The sequence below is a fragment of the Scheffersomyces coipomensis genome (assembly GCF_036884675.1).
Source record: "Scheffersomyces coipomensis strain NRRL Y-17651 chromosome Unknown DFJ63scaffold_5, whole genome shotgun sequence".
NCBI lineage: Eukaryota > Fungi > Ascomycota > Pichiomycetes > Serinales > Debaryomycetaceae > Scheffersomyces > Scheffersomyces coipomensis.
This window is the reverse complement of record NW_027042896.1, coordinates 166985-187110: the sequence shown is the minus strand read 5'-3', so window position 1 is coordinate 187110 and position 20126 is coordinate 166985. Positions and strand designations below refer to the sequence as shown.

General features: G+C 31.9%; 8 protein-coding genes and 1 non-coding gene across 9 annotated transcripts; 5 read left to right on the top strand and 4 right to left on the bottom strand. All coding sequences in view use genetic code 12, as the record gives it.

Annotated features, from left to right (window-relative positions):
- Window positions 1-77: 77 nt before the first annotated feature.
- Window positions 78-938, bottom strand: VAM3 (SNAP receptor; the record flags this gene model as incomplete). The annotated part of the gene is made up of 1 exon (XM_064908348.1): window positions 78-938. One exon carries the CDS (start codon window positions 936-938, stop codon window positions 78-80), a length of 861 nt encoding a protein of 286 aa, XP_064760799.1.
- Window positions 939-1567: 629 nt separating this feature from the next.
- On the top strand, window positions 1568-6227 carry POL1 (DNA-directed DNA polymerase alpha catalytic subunit). Its single transcript, XM_064903801.1, has one exon. It carries the CDS (start codon window positions 1746-1748, stop codon window positions 6123-6125), a length of 4380 nt encoding a protein of 1459 aa, XP_064760798.1. The 5' UTR covers window positions 1568-1745; the 3' UTR covers window positions 6126-6227.
- Window position 6228: 1 nt separating this feature from the next.
- SNF5 (Snf5p) lies at window positions 6229-8645 on the top strand. Its single transcript, XM_064903800.1, has one exon. It carries the CDS (start codon window positions 6339-6341, stop codon window positions 8355-8357), a length of 2019 nt encoding a protein of 672 aa, XP_064760797.1. The 5' UTR covers window positions 6229-6338; the 3' UTR covers window positions 8358-8645.
- Window positions 8646-10055, top strand: DFJ63DRAFT_182307 (uncharacterized protein). The gene has a single exon (XM_064903799.1). The coding sequence runs from the start codon at window positions 8934-8936 to the stop codon at window positions 9831-9833; it is 900 nt and encodes a 299-aa protein (XP_064760796.1). The 5' UTR covers window positions 8646-8933; the 3' UTR covers window positions 9834-10055.
- Window positions 10004-11788, top strand: DFJ63DRAFT_183134 (uncharacterized protein). Its single transcript, XM_064903809.1, has 2 exons — window positions 10004-10099; window positions 10204-11788. Exon 2 carries the CDS (start codon window positions 10278-10280, stop codon window positions 11490-11492), a length of 1215 nt encoding a protein of 404 aa, XP_064760795.1. The 5' UTR covers window positions 10004-10099; window positions 10204-10277; the 3' UTR covers window positions 11493-11788.
- Window positions 11540-12736, bottom strand: CTP1 (Ctp1p). Its single transcript, XM_064903798.1, has 2 exons — window positions 12555-12736; window positions 11540-12460 (listed from the first exon to the last, which is right to left on the bottom strand). Exons 1-2 carry the CDS (start codon window positions 12561-12563, stop codon window positions 11588-11590), a joined length of 882 nt encoding a protein of 293 aa, XP_064760794.1. The 5' UTR covers window positions 12564-12736; the 3' UTR covers window positions 11540-11587.
- Window positions 12737-12910: 174 nt separating this feature from the next.
- On the bottom strand, window positions 12911-14095 carry TFA1 (transcription factor TFIIE subunit; the record flags this gene model as incomplete). The annotated part of the gene is made up of 1 exon (XM_064906284.1): window positions 12911-14095. The coding sequence occupies one exon, from the start codon at window positions 14093-14095 to the stop codon at window positions 12911-12913; it is 1185 nt and encodes a 394-aa protein (XP_064760793.1).
- Window positions 14096-14273: 178 nt separating this feature from the next.
- BUD31 (U2 snRNP complex subunit) lies at window positions 14274-14747 on the top strand (the record flags this gene model as incomplete). Its single annotated transcript, XM_064907493.1, has 1 exon — window positions 14274-14747. One exon carries the CDS (start codon window positions 14274-14276, stop codon window positions 14745-14747), a length of 474 nt encoding a protein of 157 aa, XP_064760792.1.
- Window positions 14748-18580: 3833 nt separating this feature from the next.
- Window positions 18581-18673, bottom strand: DFJ63DRAFT_t100. Its single transcript has one exon. It is a non-coding gene; the product is annotated as a tRNA-Ser (tRNA).
- Between the last annotated feature and the right edge of the window lie 1453 nt (window positions 18674-20126).

The window sequence follows — 20126 nt, the reverse complement described above, 5'->3', positions numbered from 1 at the left end:
AACACTTGTTAGTTTATTTATTATTAATTGCTATTTATATATCTAGTAAATATATTGGTCATTTATTTATATTTGAATTAACTTATTACCGCTAAAACTATTATTAATACAAGGATACAAAGACCAGTAAGTAAAATGCAACTCCACCTTCCCTTTTTCCGTTGTAATTCATTAGCTTGTAATAATTGCTTATGAGCTTGTTGGGAATTATCCTGTAATTGAAGTACATTATCTTCTATAGTATCTATTTGTTCTCCTTGTTGTTGAACTAATCCATATAATTCTTTATAAATTTCATTAATTTCTTGAACCCCGCCTGCAATTTGATCAATCTGTTGATTTCTTTCTTCTGTTAACAAAATATGAGCCTGAAGCTCTGTTTCATCTAACATATCTTGAACTTGTACTTGCTGTTGAACTTGAACTTGAGTATGTTGTTGTTGTTGACCATTCAGTAATAATGGAGTTCTTTCTGAATATTGATTCTGTTGTAATGGATTATCTTTCTTTCTGACGTTATACAAGTTTAAAGATTTTTCAAACTGACGATTCAAAGAATGATATTCATTAACTAATCGCTGTTTAGTAACCATTTGTTTATTCGTTATATGTAATTTATCATTATTATTACTTTGTTTTTGATTTATCAAATCATCTAATTCAGATACTAATTTATTAATCGCTTCATTAGTTGCTTTCATATTAGATGCTAACTTATCAGCCTTTTCACGTAATGCCAATCCATCTCTTCTAGTTCCAATATTCTTTCTTTGGATATCAAGTTGAGATATTGAATGTAAGAATCCTTTTAATTGAACAGAAGTCTTATTTAAGATGGTATCTAATTCATTTTCAGGTAGTAGATTCCCAGAATTTTGGTTATTATTATTCTTACCCAATGGCTTTTGAGCCTCATAATCAAAGTTGGCAAATGACATAGATACAGATGGTGTATGGAACTAGATTGAATATCGTTTATCATACGAAGGCTGGGTAGTCATAAATAGTCAATCGCATTTATAAAGAGAGATTTTGACCTTTGTGTTATATACAGGAATTTCCCAGTTAAGTAATTTCTAAACTTTAGCAATCAACAGTAATAGAAACATAACAGGATATAGTTGCATTAGCTACCAATACCTCTACAGGTTTCATTCCTTGTTTATCTATTTAGAAAAGGAGATCGTAATATTAATTTAGCTTCGAGTAGTTATCAAAGCGTACTTTTCTTTGAAATTCACTACTCCAGTATACAATTATATTTCGTTATTAAACTATGATAAATCTAATTAACCTTTCTTCAGCTGAAAGATGTAGTCATATTTCAACTTTTACCTAAAACATTCACTTAGAATAAGTTAGCTGCGAAAAGCGATTAAAATCAATGGGTAATAACAATAAATATAAGCTAGATTTATCAGTACATAGATTGACTTCCACATGGTATAAACAGTACAATCTGCTTTCCTATTGATCAAACTGATTACTCCGTCTTCTTGAGAAACATAATACACTTCTTTTCTCTACTAAATATCATGGTAATTATATATAATAGTGGTCTTAGTATTGGCTATAACGCGTTCACAATTCTTTTAAACAGACAAATATGACACAAAAATACACGCGTCTATTTACCAACTGGATTTCAATATTTTGATTTTTGAAAAGTCAAACTGTTACATACATATCTAACTTCAACTCAATTTTGATTTTCCAACTATACTGTTAACTAGGACTCAACGACAATGTTGTTAAGAGCTAGTAAGAGGGAAAAGTTGAAACAACTTAGAGAAGCTAGGAAATCTGGAACTAGTAACTTTAATGTATCTGATGATGAACAGGAAGAGATTTATGATGAAGTGGATGAAGAGACTTATAGAGAACATAAAAGAAAACAATTGATGAATGATGATTTTATCGTTGATGATGATGGTGAAGGATATGTTGATAATGGGGTGGATGAATGGGATGATTCCACTAGACCTAAATATTATTCAGATGAAGATGAGGATGATTCATTATCAAGAAAGAAGAGAAAACATAAACAGCAACAGAAACCAATCAAAGTATCAAAAACTGCCAATATTAGTAATTTCTTTAGACCGTCAACCACTAATAATGTTGCTCAAGTTGAAAGGAAAGAAGCCAACATTGATGATATCTTAGATGACTTTCAAGATGAACCAATAGTTAAGAAACAAAAAAGGAAAAATCAATTCAATGTATTTAGTGGTAATAACGGTAATGCTATAAAGAAAAAGAATAAGAATACGTTTAATTTTTCAACCGCTACAAAGAAAGAGAAAGACACATCAAGGGATGACTTAGATGATTATTCAATGGATATGGATGATCAACCTTCTTCACCTGTTAAAGTAATTGATAACGATTCCCAAAATAGTGAAAAGGAAAACATTGTACCTCAAGATGGAAAACCTTCAAGTCCAATAAAACATGAGAATAACAAAAGTGATGTAGAAGATGAAGTAGAAGATGATTCAGAAGATGATTCAGAAGATGATATAGTAGTAACTAGAAGACCTAGAGCTGCAGCTGTTCTCGGTAGAAACAATAGAGCTACATTCTCATCAGTTAAAGCAAAGGATATTCAATCTTCTTCACCTTTAAGACATGCTGATACATCTTTTGTTAATCATAATGAAAAATTAGATAAAGAAATAGTTATGAAAGAATCAGAATCAAATTCATTCAAGATGTTCTGGTTAGATTATAGTGAAGTCGATGGTACGTTATTATTGTTTGGTAAAGTGTTAGTAAGTGAAGGAAAATATGCATCTGCTGTTGTCCAAGTTAATGGTTTATGCCGTGAAATTTACTTTTTACCAAGGAAATATCGATTAGTCGATGGTGAAGAGGATAAAGAAGATGAAATCACTCCAGAAGATGTCCACGAAGAAATTGTTCCTTTATTAATTGAAAAGTATGGTTTAGAACAACTTAGAGCAAGACCTGAAAAAATGAAATATGCCTTTGAACTTCCTGATGTTCCAAAGACAGAAACCGAATATTTAAAAGTATTGCTTCCATTCAGAACAAAGAAGAATAGAACTGTAGTAATGCCATCCGAATTAGAAGGACAAACCTTTAAAAGAGCATTTGGAACAAACTCAAATATTTTTGAAGCATTTGTATTACAACAAAACATTATGGGTCCTTGCTGGTTAGAGATTTCCAATGGTGATTTCAACGCTATTCAAAATTCATCCCATTGTCAAATTGAAGTTGCTGTAGGAGCACCAAAATTTGTTAATCCAATTACTGAAGGTAAAATTCCAGAACCTCCAAATTTAACCATAACTTCTATTGCTGTTCAAACTTGTATGAATTCAAAACAAAATAAACAAGAAATCGTCTCAGTTTCTCTTGCTACATATCAAAATGTTCCCCAAGATGCTCCTATTGAAGAAAGTTTGCAACCCGATTCAACCATGACTCTTGTTCGTCCAATAGGTACTTCGGCTAATATTCCACCAGGTTTATTACAATTGGCTCAAAAACAAAATATCAACGTTAAAACATTCCCTAACGAAAAGGTGTTATTAAACTTTCTTGCTGGATATGTTAAGACCGTTGACCCTGATGTTTTCGTTGGTCATAGACTTGAGAATATTTCCCTTGATGTTTTAGTGCAGAGAATGCATGATCTTCAAGTGTATACTTGGTCGACTTTTGGACGTCGTAATAGAAAATCATGGCCTGATAGATTTAATAAAAGTTCATTTAATAACAATTTATTGATCAGAGAAGTTTTTCAAGGTCGTTTACTTTGTGATGTTGCTAACGAATTAGGTCAATCATTAACTCCAAAATGTCAATCATGGGAAATTGCTGAAATGTATGATGTGGTATGTCATAAAGAAGTCAACCCTATGGAAATTAATTTCCTGAATCCTAAATTCTCAGAAGATGCTTCGTTCTTGATGATGGCATTAAAGGAAAACTTCACTAATGTTAAAATCACAGCTGAAATTGCATTCTCCATTCAAATCTTATCATTATCAAAACAATTAACAAATATTGCTGGTAATGCTTGGTCTCATACTCTTAGTGGTACAAGAGCTGGTAGAAATGAATTTATTTTGTTACATGAATTTAAAAGAAATAATTATATTGTTCCTGATAAAGAAGATAAATATCATAAAAATTCCACTCAAGTTAAAATGATTGAATCTACTGAGGATGATGCAACTACAGCTACTTCGAACAAAAAACCAAAATATCAAGGGGGTTTGGTGTTTGAACCTGAAAAGGGGTTACATAAGAATTTTGTTTTGGTTATGGATTTCAATTCCTTATATCCTAGTATTATTCAAGAATTCAACATTTGTTTCACCACTATTGAGAGAGATCAGTTTAACGTAACACATGATGAAGATCGTGATATGCCAGTTATTCCAGAAAGAGATAGTACTGCTGGTGTTCTTCCTCGTCTTTTGAGTACTTTGGTCAATCGTCGTAGAGAAGTAAAGAAACTTTTAAAGGATCCTAAGAACACACCATTCCAAAAAGCTCAATTTGATATTAAACAACAAGCTTTGAAATTAACTGCCAATTCTATGTATGGTTGTTTAGGTTATGTCTTATCAAGATTCTATGCTAAACCACTAGCAATGTTAGTTACCAATAAGGGTAGAGAAATTTTAATGGACACTAGACAATTAGCTGAGTCAATTGGTTTAAGAGTTGTTTATGGTGATACAGATTCTGTTATGATTGATACTGGTGTAGATAACTTTAATGAAGCTTTAAAGATTGGGGAAGAATTCAAATTGAAGGTCAATGAACGTTATAGATTATTAGAAATTGATATCGATAATGTGTTCAAGAGGCTTTTATTACATGCCAAGAAGAAGTATGCTGCCATGAATGCAACCATTAATAAAACAACTGGTGAAGTTAATACAACATTGGAAGTTAAAGGTTTAGATATGAGACGTCGTGAATACTGTCAACTTTCGAAAGATATTTCTACGTTTGTCTTGATGAAGATTTTGTCTGACTTAGACCCAGAACAAGCACTTGGTGAAGTTTATGATTACTTAGAGGAAATGACTGGTAAGATAAAAAATAGAGATATTGGGGCTGAAAAGTTCAGAATAAATACCAAATTATCAAAGGATCCAGGTAGTTATCCAAATGGTAAATCCATGCCCCAAGTTCAAGTAGCTTTAAGATTAAGAAATGAAGGGAAAGTTATCAAAGCAGGTGCCGTTATAACGTATATTATTACCGATTCAGGTAAGCAAGATGAAAACTCAACCCCAGCCGAAAGAGCAAGAGCTATCCAAGAAGTTTTTAGTAAAGGTTCCAATCTTTATCCTGATGCAGAATATTATCTTGAAAAACAAATCTTCGCTCCAGTGGAAAGATTGTTGGAGAGAATTGAAGGTGTTGATATGATGAGAGTTGCAAAATGTTTAGGTATTGACACTAAGAAATATGTATTAAGAGTTAGAAACAATGAAGGACAATCTGGAGAAATCATGCCTTTAGAATCAAGTATATCAGATGCAGAAAGATTCAATAATTCAAGTTTCTTAGTCTTAAAATGTAAGTGTGATAAACAATTTAGATTTGGTGGTATTCAAGCCTCTCATGATTATAACGTTACATTTAATGGTGTAACTTGCTCAAGTTGTCAATACACTTTCCCAATATTAAAACTCACATCACAATTAGAAAGAACAATAAGGCAGCACATTTCATTATATTATAACGGTTGGTTAGTTTGTGACGATGCTGCTTGTGGTATTACAACAAGACAAATTTCTGTATATGGTAAGCGTTGTATTGGTACATCAGGAAAAGCCTACGGATGTAAAGGTATCATGAGATTCAAGTACACAGATAAGGCATTATACAACCAGTTGTTATATTTCAATTCTCTATTTGATGTTGATAAGACCAAGAAGAATGAATTAAGACCAATTTATAACTTTGATGATAAGAATTTACCAACTAAATTACCTTCCGGTCAAGTAGATGCATTATCCGAACAAAATAGGGAGACATTTAGTGCATGTCAAGAAGTGGTTAATAAGTACCTTGATGACTGTGGTCGTAGGTATGTTAACATGAGATCAATATTTGATTTCATGACTTAATTATATGTATATTATTTAAATTAATAAATTTCTAAAAGTTTATCTTCGCATTTTGGTAGCGTCTAGTCGTGTGGAACACAAATGTATTTTTTTTTTTCAGTATCCATTTTGAGGTTGAAGTACCAGAAACATTTCATATTTTGCGTAACTATCTCTAAATATACAAAACTGTAACATAAACATTCAATCAATCATTTTATAAGTGGAAGAATAATGAATTTTAATCAACCGCCACCTCTGGGCAACGGACTTTCCCAAATGTCGCAACCCGTTCCCGGTCAACAGCAACAACAACAGCAACAACAGCAGCAGCAGCAGCAACAACAACCAGGTAGAGGTATGCCCATAACACCCCAATTTCTTGCTAGCCTTACACCACAACAATTACAACAATTCAAGAGCCATCCACAATTCCAAGAAATAATGAGGGCCCAGCTTCAAAGACAACGGATGATGCAACAAGCATCAATGCAGCAACAGCAACAACAACAGCAACAGCAGCTACCACAACAACCGCTTCCAAACCAACAACAACCACCTCAACCACATCTACAACAACAAATACCTATTGGAGGTCAAGCACCATTACCTCAACCACCATCACAACGTTTATTAAACCAAAATATTCCAGTTCAAGGTTTGCCTGGTCAACGTCCACAGTTTGCTGGTCCTGGTCAAGTTGTACCTCCACCAGGACTTCCCAATCATAGTCCACCAATGCAAGATAGAACGGGTGCACCTATAACTGGAGTTGTTCCTGATATACCAAGAGATCCCAATTTACCACCTCAGTTCCCACCTGAAGTTCTTGCTAAATTGCCGATGAGAACATTAACTAGTTTAAATGAATGGTCAGATTCACTTCAAAAAGAAGGTAAAGATACACCATCTGATGTTAAGTTATACGAATCATTAATCAAAAAGGATGCTAGTTATCTTAATGCTATTTCAGGCCAGATTGAAAAGGATAAATCACAATTAGGTCGTATATCAAAAGATTTACAAGCCTATTCCCATGTTAAGCAACTTCGAATGAATGCCATTAATCTTTCTCAAAAGAATCAATTTAATAACTCTATTTGGGGCGAAGGGTATCAAGGTTACGCCAATGGTATAAGTAATACAGCTACTAAAGTATTGTTTCCAGATCGTGATTTAACTGACCAACAAATTATTACTAAAGTTGCTAAATATACTGATAAACCAAAACATTATGTACCTATCAGATTAGAGTTTGACGTTGAAAGAGATAGATTTAAGTTAAGAGATACATTTTTATGGGATTTAAATGAAGAAGTTATGTCGGTTGAAGGATTCACTAGACAAATATTGGAAGATTACAAATTTATTCCTAAAGTGTTTTATGATACTATTTTGTCATCAATTAGAGAGCAAATTAATGATTATCAAAAGAAACCACAAAAAACATTTGGAGAAATTAGAATTCCAATTAAGTTAGATATTACTATTAATAATACTCAACTTACTGATCAATTTGAATGGGATATTTTAAATTATGCTGAAAATGATCCTGAAGATTTTGCTACTTGTATGTGTGATGAATTAAATTTACCAGGAGAGTTTACTACTGCTATTGCTCATAGTATACGAGAACAAGCTCAATTATATCATAAGGCATTACATTTAGTAGGTCATAATTTTGATGGCAGTCCAATTCATGAAGATGAAATCAGAAGTCATTTATTACCATCTCTTCGATTAGTATCCCAGGATTATAATGTGGTTGATGATTTCTTTTCAATATTAAGAAATCCTACTAGTGTAGCTGATTATAGTCCATCATTAATTAAATTGACACAATTAGAAGTTGAAAGACTTGAGAAAGAAATTGAAAGGGAAAGTCGTCGTAAAAGAAGACATTTACAGACTGAACAAGAACAATTACAAAATACAACTAGTAGAGGTACCACATCAAGAAGAATTGCTTCACATGCTGGAAGAGGTGGACCAATATTACCTGATTTATCCGATTTACCAAAAACATTCAGAACTCCAGCCCCTTCAAGTATTTTACCAGGTGGAGTTGATTTAGGAGTTCCCGATATTTATGAATACAATGAAATTTATGTTAGTAAATCTCAAGTTAAAAATCCTGATTATATACCACCACCTCCACCACCAGCACCAACGATTGTAGAAACTGAAAGAGTATTTTACAATCATGATGTTGCTACAGGAACGTTTATACTTACCATTAGACACAGAAGATAGAATAATTATGTATTATATTTTAATAAAAAAATAATTTTAAAATAAGTTTTGGACTTGTGCACATGGGAGAACCATGGATAAGTGATCCGGTTTAAAATACGAGATAATTAAAATCAAAACGATAGATGGTTAGGTTCTAAACCCTCTTATGAAGTATTCTTTTGCAGAATTAATTCTGATTATCGCTAAACATGCAATCTAAACCTTATAAGGATTTACCCCAAATAATATACGAATAATACCATTTACTTTGGATATAATACCAATTAGTCTTTACAATGTGGTAGTTCTGTTTCTCCACATTTTTTTTCACATGGGGGAACCAACAAATCTATATGCAGTCCCATACAAAATATATATGGATAATAAACACCAATTCCGTTATCAATTTCACATTTGATTTTATTTATTTATTATTTTTATGTATTGTTAAAGGCTGATTTGAGCCTTAAAGTTTTGTAAAATATATGAATGTGAATAATTCTATTTTAACCATTTATTATCACTTTCTTTTCTCTTTAATTGAATTCTTAAAAGTTAGATTTTGAAAAAAGGTTTACTCTATCAATAGTAAATATGGCACAACAAAAATATGCGTTAATTTCTGGTGCTTCATCAGGTATTGGATACCAATTGGCTATTTCATTATCTAAACGAGGTTATAAAGTATTTGGATGTGTTCCTGAATTTGCTATATGGGAAATGAAACCTTTAGCTGAGAAATATGGAGTAGTTCCTTTTGTTTGTGATATTTCAAAGCTTGAAGATATTAAAAAGGCAGCTGAATTTATAAAAGAACAAACTGGAGGTAGATTAGATATTTTGTATAATAATGCTGGTATTTCATTTGGAGGTCCAAGTGTTGAATTCGATGATGATGCTTTAGTTCGTCTTTTCAATGTCAATACATTAGGTCATATTTATATGACTAAATATATGATTGATTATGTTATTGAAACTAAAGGGATTGTTGTTTATACTGCTTCTATTGCGGCAAGAGCTCCATTATCATGGATTGGTCCTTATTGTGCCACTAAAGCAGCCATTGATCAATATGCTAAAGTCCTTCATATGGAAATGGAACCATTTGGAGTTAGAGTTCATTCTGTTATTACGGGTGGGGTTGATACTGCTATTTGTGATTCTAATGTAAAGAATTCCGTAGCAGGATCAAGATTCGATGTTCCAGGAATCTATGAAAGTTTAAGTGCTTCATGTACCATGTCCAGAGATCTTAGTATTTCTCCTGAATCTTATGCTGAACAAGTGGTTTCAACCATTACTAGAAAGTATGATCCTGGATTTAATATTTATAGAGGTGCTTTAGCTTATTTTACTCACTTTGCATCTAGATTCTTACCAGTATGGGTACTTAATTTAGGAGTTGCTTATCATTTCAAACAATTAGTTGTTTTACGTAATCTTAGAAAAAGAACTGCATTGCAAGCTAAGCAAGCAAAGCAAAAGCAAGCTTAAGTAGTTATTGATTTTATATGTGTTTAGTAACTAAATTAATTAATTAATTTTTAGCTATAAATAGACTCACGTGACAGATTTTATCCCCTTTTTGTGATTTTGTTTATACGAAAATGAGAGGTGGTTAAAAAAAAAAAAGAATTGAAACTGACATGCAATATTTACAATATATACTTGGGTTTACCACATAGATCAACTTTGTATCTATTATTATCATTACTATAGCCATATTACAGTCTATCATCAACATGACTGAATTCACAAGGGTATGTATTCATAACGTTTGTTGACTATTAGGGGTTTGGGGTGGACGATAATATCTTGTAGCCAAGAGATTATTACTAATTTTTACTTTGCCCCCTCTAAGTAGTAAGTTGTTCAATACTAACAAATATTGTTTAGCTTCCTTCTCAACCAGATCCAACCAGAGACTCTATAGATGAAATGAACTCATCTGAGTTAGATGATATGAATTCTATACTGTCACTGTCCAAACCAGAAAGTCGCCGCTTACTTGACTCGTTCCATACTCCTGAGTCTGAATATGAAGAAACCAAACTTAAACAAAAACGTATAGAGGATTTATCTGAAGATTTAGATGATCGTTTAGGAAGTGCTTCATCAAGTAATTTGAATTTACAATCATTTGAATCTGCTTCTTCAAACTTTATAAATAATGAAAATGACGTCAATAATCATATACCCACAGCATCTTCATCTTCATCCAACATTCAAGCAACAACATCAATAGATGGTGCATCCCATGAAAATAATGGTGACTTGGAACTGCAAAGAAGATCAAGAAGATTAACTACCAGACAACGTATTTTAAATGTGATTCATCATTTAGTACCTATCAAACAAACATATGAGAGAATTAATAATGGATTAACAACAGGAAGAATGCAATCAAATTCTCCAGGAAGTTTCGTAGGACAAGGAACAGATGGTGTATTCCGTAATTTAATGGCAAAACCTGATACTGATTCGGCTACACAGGAACAAGAAACTCATCCTCCAACTTATGAAGAAGCTGCTGCTGATGCAACTCCCGAATATTGGGAATCAACTGTTATATCCCCAATGTATGAAGATGAGGTATTTGTTGAAGGTTTACCAGTTGGTAATATAGCGAACTTTGCATGGAATGCTCTTGTGACTGTTGCTTTCCAATTTGTAGGGTTCGTATTATGTTATTTATTACATACTTCACATGCCGCAAAACATGGTTCGAGAGCTGGTCTTGGTATAACCTTTGTTATTTATGGTTACCAAATGACTCCTGCTAATTTCGGTCATTCTGATCGTGTACCTGATCGTTTTGAACCAGAATCTCCAAATCAATATGATATTGATAAATTCCAAAAGACTACAAGTGGAGTAATTGATAATTATAATTCAGGTTTATTCCAACAACATTCTAATGATGCATCTTCATCCATACAATCCCCAACAAGTGCTCCTTATATTGCATATGGTACTATAGCATTCGGATTATTCATAATTATAAAAGCCGTTGTTGATTACTATAAAGTTAAACAAATTGAAAAAGTCATTTTATCACCTCCTAATCAAGAAACTAATGTCACATCAACTACATTTAATGTTGAAAATTATGATGAGCCTAATCCCGAGCATGAAGATGAACCTACAAATTAAATTTATAATTTTCTAGAAAATTTTATTATATTAATATACACTTTTAATGATTCTTTTAAATATTCTATGTTTGTAATCGTTTGTAAAAACAAAGATTAACCCATTATAACTAACATTTTTTCGTAAATTGTAAATACTATACCACCACTAAAGAATAATCTTCCTAATCTTGGAGTAGCACCTTTCCAAAATGTTAATAAACCTTCTTCTTTGAAAATTTTAACGAAACAATTCAAAGTTGAACTATATATTTTATCAGCTCCTAATGCTTGCATTCTTGTTTTAACTGTATCAATTGGCATAGTAGTATAGACTGTTATAGTACCAGCAAAGGCACCCACAGCAAAGGTGGCGATAGAACTTAATGGTTCATTAGGTTTAGTACCGGATGCTTGTTGTATCATTGTTTTAATAGCGTTATATGATCCTAATCTAACAGCTTGATTTGAAGCTTGTCTTAAAGAAACAGGAACCACACCAGCATAAATACCCTTAAATCCAAGATCACGACATAATTTAACTGTACCTGCTACTAAACCATTTTGATATTTTGGTTTGGCAGTTTGTTTATCATCGATTAAGGCAGTCTTAATGGCTTCGAAAGGAGTGACAGCAATCACTGATTCCAATAACCCAGCTCCAAGACCAGCTATCACACCTCTTGGACCTGATAACTTCCCATTTTTATCTGCCAATAAAGCTTTAATGGAATCGAAACCTAAGAATCTGATAGATGCTTTAACAGTATTACCAACCACAAAGGCAGGACATCCCACATATAATGAACCAAGACCTTGATATTTGGCAGTATTGAATATCAATACCAACGGATTTCGGGATTGGGTTGAGAGTTTATCAACTAATTGTAAACGAGTCTTAGCAAACTCAAAGGGATAAGTCACCACCCCTTCTATTGCTCCGGCTGTACCACCGGCAATGAATGACTTTAATGGATCTGTTTGCTTTTTCTAAATAGATTTAAGTTAGTATTGATTTTGATAAATGAAATTTTACTTTCCGGGGTAACTTATTAACCCTCTATAGTAGTAGATAAATACTTACATTTGACATGTATTAATGATTCTATAAGTATGGGAATGAACGATAAAACTAGATACAAGAAGTTAAACCCAAGTTCTAAAGTACAATAAGTATATTCACAAACAAGATATGATTTCAGTAAGATCAATTTAAACTTATCGTGAAAAATTGAAAAAAAAAAAAATTACTGAAAAATTTCCCTTTACAGGAGAAGCATCCACAATGCGGCGTATTGCGATATAATTTTGACTCATTAAAAAAGTTTACATAAAGTATATATGACTACTAATATTATTTTATATGAATGACATCATGAGATATCAACTGTTTATACTATATTCAAGAAATGCAATCAGGATGCAATGATATGATTAAAACTATATCAAATCATCAAATTCATCATCATCAACGTCATCATCATCATCGTCTTCTTCTTCATCTTCTTCTGCTTCTTGTTTGGCCAATTGAGCATAGAATGAAGCCAATGCATCTTGAGCCTCTTTATCTTTAAGATCTGTAGAGTCCATGATATGAGAGGTTGGAGCTGTACTTGTTTCAGGTGTAGGATTAGCAGATGATTGACCTGTACTTGATTCCATACTATCATCAATTTGCATTTCTTCAGTCTTAACTTCAAGTTCACCATTTTCATTCTTAATAGGAGTACCTTCTTTACTATAAGTTTCATAATCATCATCAGTAATCTTACCCAAATTACCCTTTCCAACCGTACTACCAGAATGCCATGATGGTAATGCATTTTGTTCCAATCTTTGTCTTCTCTTTTCTCTTTCCATTTGTTCTCTTTCATAGTTCTCATCATTGGCAGTGATGGACACATGTAAGGTAGCTTGTGATCTTGCAGCTTGGTTTTGGAGAGTTGCACTTGATTTTGATTTGGCACTGACACGATTGGATAAGGAATAAGATGCGGTTGAAACACTTTGAGCTGGAATCGATAAAACAAGAGCTGATTCGAAATCATTTTCTTCGATATTGGATTCATCTATCTTTTTCAAATATGAGATTATAGGATCAACTTGAAGCATTAATTTCTCTAATTTTTCTTGTCTTATGGATGCTTGTTGACTTGAATCATCTTCTATTAATACACCTTGACAAACATCACAAATAAATTCAGTTTTATCTTCACTAAGTAAAGATATCGCATCAAGTTGACTTACTTTCTTCCCACACCTTGGACATACATAACCTTGAGGATTACCAAACTGTGACATTTCTTCTTTCAATTGATTTACAATAGAATGAACTCTCCATTTGATGGCATCTATGGCCTCTGTATTATGAATGAAGAAATACGTCCTTGTGACATACTTCTGTTGACCAGTTTCTTCCTTCTGGATATGATTTGTTAATAGTCTATCATCAACCAACTTATAACATAAGGCTCTTAATTCTTTTCTTTTGATACTTAGTAAATGAATTAAATCATCTTCCGATAACACAGAATGTTTTAAGACAGCATCAAGAATCAATATATACGGCAAATCATAAAATGACCTTCCTACGAACCGAATGAGAGACTGAACTGAATCCTCCATCTGTTAACAAGTGGTTGATGGTTGATGAATGACAAAGAAGTTAAAGGCCTAATTTTAAGTTTATCAATTTGTCTCTCACTTTTAAAAATGGGAAAAAATGGATCACCAAAAAAAGGCAAAAATCAAAAAAATATGCAGCCAAAATGTTTGTAGTTTCTATAGACATTCAACATAGATCATGCCTAAAGTACCTACAAAGAGGATAAAGAAGAACTCTCCACCACCAGAAGGGTATGATAAAATCAGACCAACTTTAGAAAAGTTGTTAGAAAAGTTGAAACAAGCACAATCAGAAGATGATAAGATCAAAACTAAGAATCAATCATTATGGAAAATCATTCAATTAAATTTTCAAATCACACGATATGTGTATGATATGCATTATAGTCGTCATTTAATCAGTAAAGAGCTCTATGGTTGGTTACTTTTACAGAATTACGTTAATTCTTCTTTAATAGCGAAGTGGAAGAAACAAGGATATGAGAATTTATGTTGTGTACAATGTATCTTAGTATCTGATAAAAATCATAAGAATCCATGTATTTGTCGAGTACCAAAGGATAAGTTATTTGAGAATAATGAAGATCCATCTAAAATCAAGACTCTTGAATGTATTACTTGTGGTTGTAAAGGTTGCGCAAGTACAGATTGAATAGGTAAGGGATAAATAAATGTAATATATGTATAATTAGAAGGTAAACAAAACAAAGAACAAGTGAATAATACAATAGAGGAATATAACAATAGAGATTAAATAGAATTAATAAAAGTACTTTTTTAAAAAGTAAAAACTAACTGGAAATAACAAAACGAATAAAAAGCACTAACAGATAATAACAAAACTAAAACAAAACAGTTTCAAAGATTAATCAATGAAAGCCATAAAGCAAAATGGACACCAAGAACTGAAAAACCAATTAACCCTAATTACCAAAATATGAGGCCACATATACACACAAAACACACACGCATCCGCTACCAAAGATCCTTAAGATATATTAATTCTCATCATCAGGTTCAGTAGTTGGAGAACTTCTATCATTATGTTTAACTTCCGTATTTGAAACTTCCATCTTTTTAAAGTCATTGAAAAGATTTCTACTAGAATCAATCGATATAGTAGAAACACTATTTGATCGCCTTAATAATGGTGATGAAGCTGAAATGTGAGGTTGATGATGTTCATAATTCCTAAGTATCATATCATCATCATCATATGAAGTTAAACTATGATGAAAAGTTCGAGAAGCAGAATTAATCGTACTATTATTAGTTTGATTATTGATTAAAGGACTGTAATAGAAATCATCCAAATAAGATGGGGAATTCCACAATTTCTTCATGATGGAGTTATTTTGTGGAGTTCTTAAATTTCTTAATGGAGTTCTTATAATATTACTCTTTGGAGTCTTTTGTAACATATTAGTAGTGGTCGATGAGTTGTGTGTATTAAGAGTGGTTGTAGTTGTAGTAGTAGTAGGATGATTTGGAGGTTGAATTTGCAGTATATGATTATTGATTAAAGAAGGTCTTTGATATAAAACAGGTAAATTAGATAATTGAGTTAATGCTTGTAAAGTTTGATGAGTTGAAGCTATGGTAGCAGTAGCTGTTATAGTGGTTGAAGAAGTAGTTGATGGAGTGTTTTGACTCAAAGGTAATAATGATTGTTGTTGTTTTTGTTTTTGATAAATATTATTGGCAGGAGTTAATGGTTCTAATAAAGGACCAGTTTCACTTGGTCTTACAGGTGATAATTCCAAATTTGAATTACAACTGAAAGATGAAGTATAAGTTAAATTCTTTCCTGCTAATAAAGGTTTATCAGGAGATTCAGTTACAACAAAGGTTGGAGCATGACTATTTGCATTTGGTGTCTTAGTAACATTATAATAGGGATCATTCTTATCGTGTTTCTTACCCCTTTGAACTAATTGAGTAGTAACATCAGCATCATCATCGTCATCATTGATATCGTCATCGTCATCATCGTGATCTTGAATGTTTGACTTACTGGTATTAGCATTACTTTCTTCTTCATCAACATAAGTATAATCATATTCATCATTTTCCTCATCATTATCTTCAAAGGCATTACCATCATAATCGGCTGATTTATCAACTTTTCTTCTCTTAGATTGATGGATTGTTTCATTATTATTATTATAATCATGAGTAATATCAGGAGATGAAGGAATAGCATTCATAGAACGTTTAGTATCATCTCTATTCCAATTATGATTGGCACTTTTGATTTGATCCATTACTTCATGATAAGAACTCTTTTTAACTGATCTTGATTTTAAGAATTGTTCTTCACATCCTGGTTTAATTAACCAAAAATGACCTTTACCATCTTTAGATTTATCACCTTTTACAAATGCTTTATTTAAAGATAAATTATGACGAATCGAATTCTGCCATCCTACATCTTCACGTTTATAGTATTTGAAAGTATCTGAGATCCATTGATAGATCAGAGATAAGGTTAATCTTTTCTCTTCATGACTTAAGATGGAAATACCAATTAAAGTGGCATAAGAATATGGAGGTTTATCTTCAGATTGTAAATCAAACGCGGTTTCCTTGGTTGGTTTTGCCTTTTTAACCTTTTTAGTAGGATTGGCATTAGTGGTGGTAGTAGATTGTTTATCATCACTTGCAAGGGATAATGAAGAGCTTGAAGGATTAATGAAGGTTGGAGGCTTTAAAGTTTGATTATAGCTAAGGACAGAATTTTGCTGTTGCTGTTGCTGTTGTTGTTGTTGTTGTTGTTGAAGATATTGTTGTTGCAGGGGTGAAGAAAAAGCAGGGGATAATAATAATGATTTTGACAATGGACTCATCATTGCATTTGCGGAAAGGATGGTTGGATCTAAGTTAATATTGGTTGGATCATGAACTAAATTAGATTGAAGATTCATATGTTTCGATATAGGAGTTTCAAAACTTAAAGGTCTTTTTCTATTAGCAAAGATACTTTCAGGAGGAGTTGTCATTTTTGATTTATAGTTTGATTTATAACTTATTGGAGTATCAGTAATTTTTAAATTTGAAGCATCATTATTTAATGATTGTTCCTGTAATGGGAACCTTGAATTTGAAAGTTTTCCTGAAGCTGCTGACATGGTAGTAGTATTATAGTTGGAGATGTAGCGAATAGTTGATTGATTGATTGATTGATTTATAGATGTAACCTCTTTATCGATAGATAAGATGGATTAGTCAGATATCAGAGTCAACTTTGGATGAGTAGGACAGATGATATAACTCTTCTTTGATCTTTTTCTTTTCTTTCGTTCTATTGAAGTCTGATTTTCTTGCTTACTTGCTTGTTGGTAGCCTCGCTAGTAGGTTGAGAATAACGATTTCTAATTGATTTGATCAACGTCAATCAGGTTAAGCAAAATGGGATATGGTAGTAGATTAGTGTAGTTCGAAATGAAGGTTGGGAAAGCGTTTAAACAAATTTTATTTTTATAAAAAATGAAAATAAAAGAAATAGTAAAAAATATATACAATTTAATTTACTCCAATTAAAATAAAATAGACAGAAGGATGGATGGATAACTTATGACAATGGAAGGAAATATAATATAAAATTAGATACAATATCTTTATTTAAGGGAGATACCACTTGTCTGACACTCTCTCCCACTTGACAATTTCATACCAAATTCAGGTTATATAGTCTAACTGAGGTATCCCCCTCCCTTCCCCCTAAATATGGTGGATCTAATTCACATCTCAAAATATAAATTTACGCGTTTAAAATGAAATTTGTGACGCGATTTCTTTTGTTAACCAAAAAAAACATTTCGCGTTTTTAATCTGTAAAAAAAGGAGGTGTGAGTTAAACTGTAATGGCATGTCCTCATTGAGTAATTTCCTATTTAGGAATAATCAAAATAAACTTCATTTATCAACTAACATTGACACTATACTATAATATTGCAACAAGATTAGTAGAATCAGAGGGGAGGAGCTACCAGCCAGAAATTGGAATGACCATGTAAGTATAGTTTATTTGTTGTTTTCAATTAAATCATTGATGAAGTTAATGAATGATTTAAAAAAACGTTTAATCGATACGGCTGATATTAAAAAGTCTTAATTTATAAAAATTAATTTATATTGGTTTCTACGATATGAATTACATTTTTGTATCATCAACAGAAGATAATCAATACTCCGATGGTGTCATGTTATGGTTAATAATATGAACATAACCTCTAGATATGGCTATTTCTTCTGTATTCAAATAAAGACAAAAATAAAATTATACGATTAAAACATCAACTATCATTTGAATAACAAAATTTGAAATTAAGTCTCATGATTTAAGTTAAGCCAATTTCAAAATTGTCAACAACTTAAAAGCATAAATATAGTTAATGTATAGTTTAACACGTATGAATAATCAAAAAAAAAATCTAGTTGCGAATTAAGCATAAATTAAAAAATTTTTAAAAAATTAATCATTAACGACAGCAGCAGGATTTGAACCTGCGCGGGAGAATCCCAACTGATAACTCAAAAGATTCGAGTCAGTCGCCTTAACCACTCGGCCACACTGCCTAAATTTTTTGAATTTTTAAAAATTTGGTCGTGTTAAATTGATCAAATCAGGCACGTGATTACATTTTTAAAATTAATTTTCTATTACCTTACATTGAATTAATAAGTGATATTACTCATTAATCGTATACTAGAATCTCCTGAAACTTAGCACCATTACTTTAATTGTAGGTATATAATACAAATATATGTAGTTAATTTGTATTTAATATTTGTACCATTGTGCAGGAATATCGCACACGTGATCAAAATACGATGATTTTACTAAATACTTCAATATTAAGTTGTTTACTATTGCAATCATACATGAAAAGAATGATAAATTTCATATAAAATCAAATACTTTATTTGAATTTGACACTAGTTACTGATAAACAAATAACGTGTCTGAAAAAGAGGGTGTCACATAGCAAGGCATAAACTGACATTGGGTGGACCAACAAAGAAGTTTTCGTCTCGCTTTTGATTTCGGTTAGAGTCTCGAATGAAATCCCAGATCAAAAAAGGGAAATGGTAAGATATGGGGCTTATAAGTATAATTAAAGGGGTTTCAACCAGTACTTGAAATCGTTTATATTGATATTTGACTATCTGGCCTCGGGAGTAGACCATACATCACATCATTGGAAATAGAGGTATAAATTGACGAATGATATTCAATTTAAGGTTGATTAAATTGATTAAAGAGATCACATTTCCTGCATAGTAAACAATGACCAAATTAATTAAAAATAAATATTTCATTGTTCAATTCAAGTTTGTTGAAATATTTTGTAAGAATAAAGTTGCTGAGCCATTACTTAATTAAGAAGTGTTAATTGAGGTTAAATTAAATTGGAATGGGAATACAAATCAAAATGAAATTAAATTGAACAGATATGAAATGAAATTGAAATGAAATTTCTCGTCCTGTTCGATGATTTTAAACTTTAGGGTTACTTTAAATAAATAGTATACGGCTTGAAGGGTGAAAACGAAAAAAAAAAAGAAAGAAAAAGAAATTTTTGGTCGTAATTTTTGTGTTGTTATTGACATTTCCTTTCAACTCTTCTCAAACTTTTGTTAGTTAGTCCCTAATTTAACGGGGGGACAAGCAGCAACAGCAGCAAAGATCAACAGGCTCGATTTTGAGTTTAAGCCATCTCCTCTCTCCTTAATCTGCTAGCCGTTCCTTGACCGTTGTATCAGTAATTGACCTATGATATTCTATAGGGATATGGATATGTAAGCTATGGAACAGATGGAACATTCATACTTCCACAGTAGCATTAACTCATCACACATCATCATCACCTCTGGAACTTTACTAATTCTATTTTGTATGACAAATTTCAGTTCCATAAATTTCGTATCATTATAAAACATAGCACAAAATTAATTTCAGGAAAGAACAACTTTAAAATCATCATCATCATTTTATAGTCAAACTTTGATTTCTATTATATACTCTTAC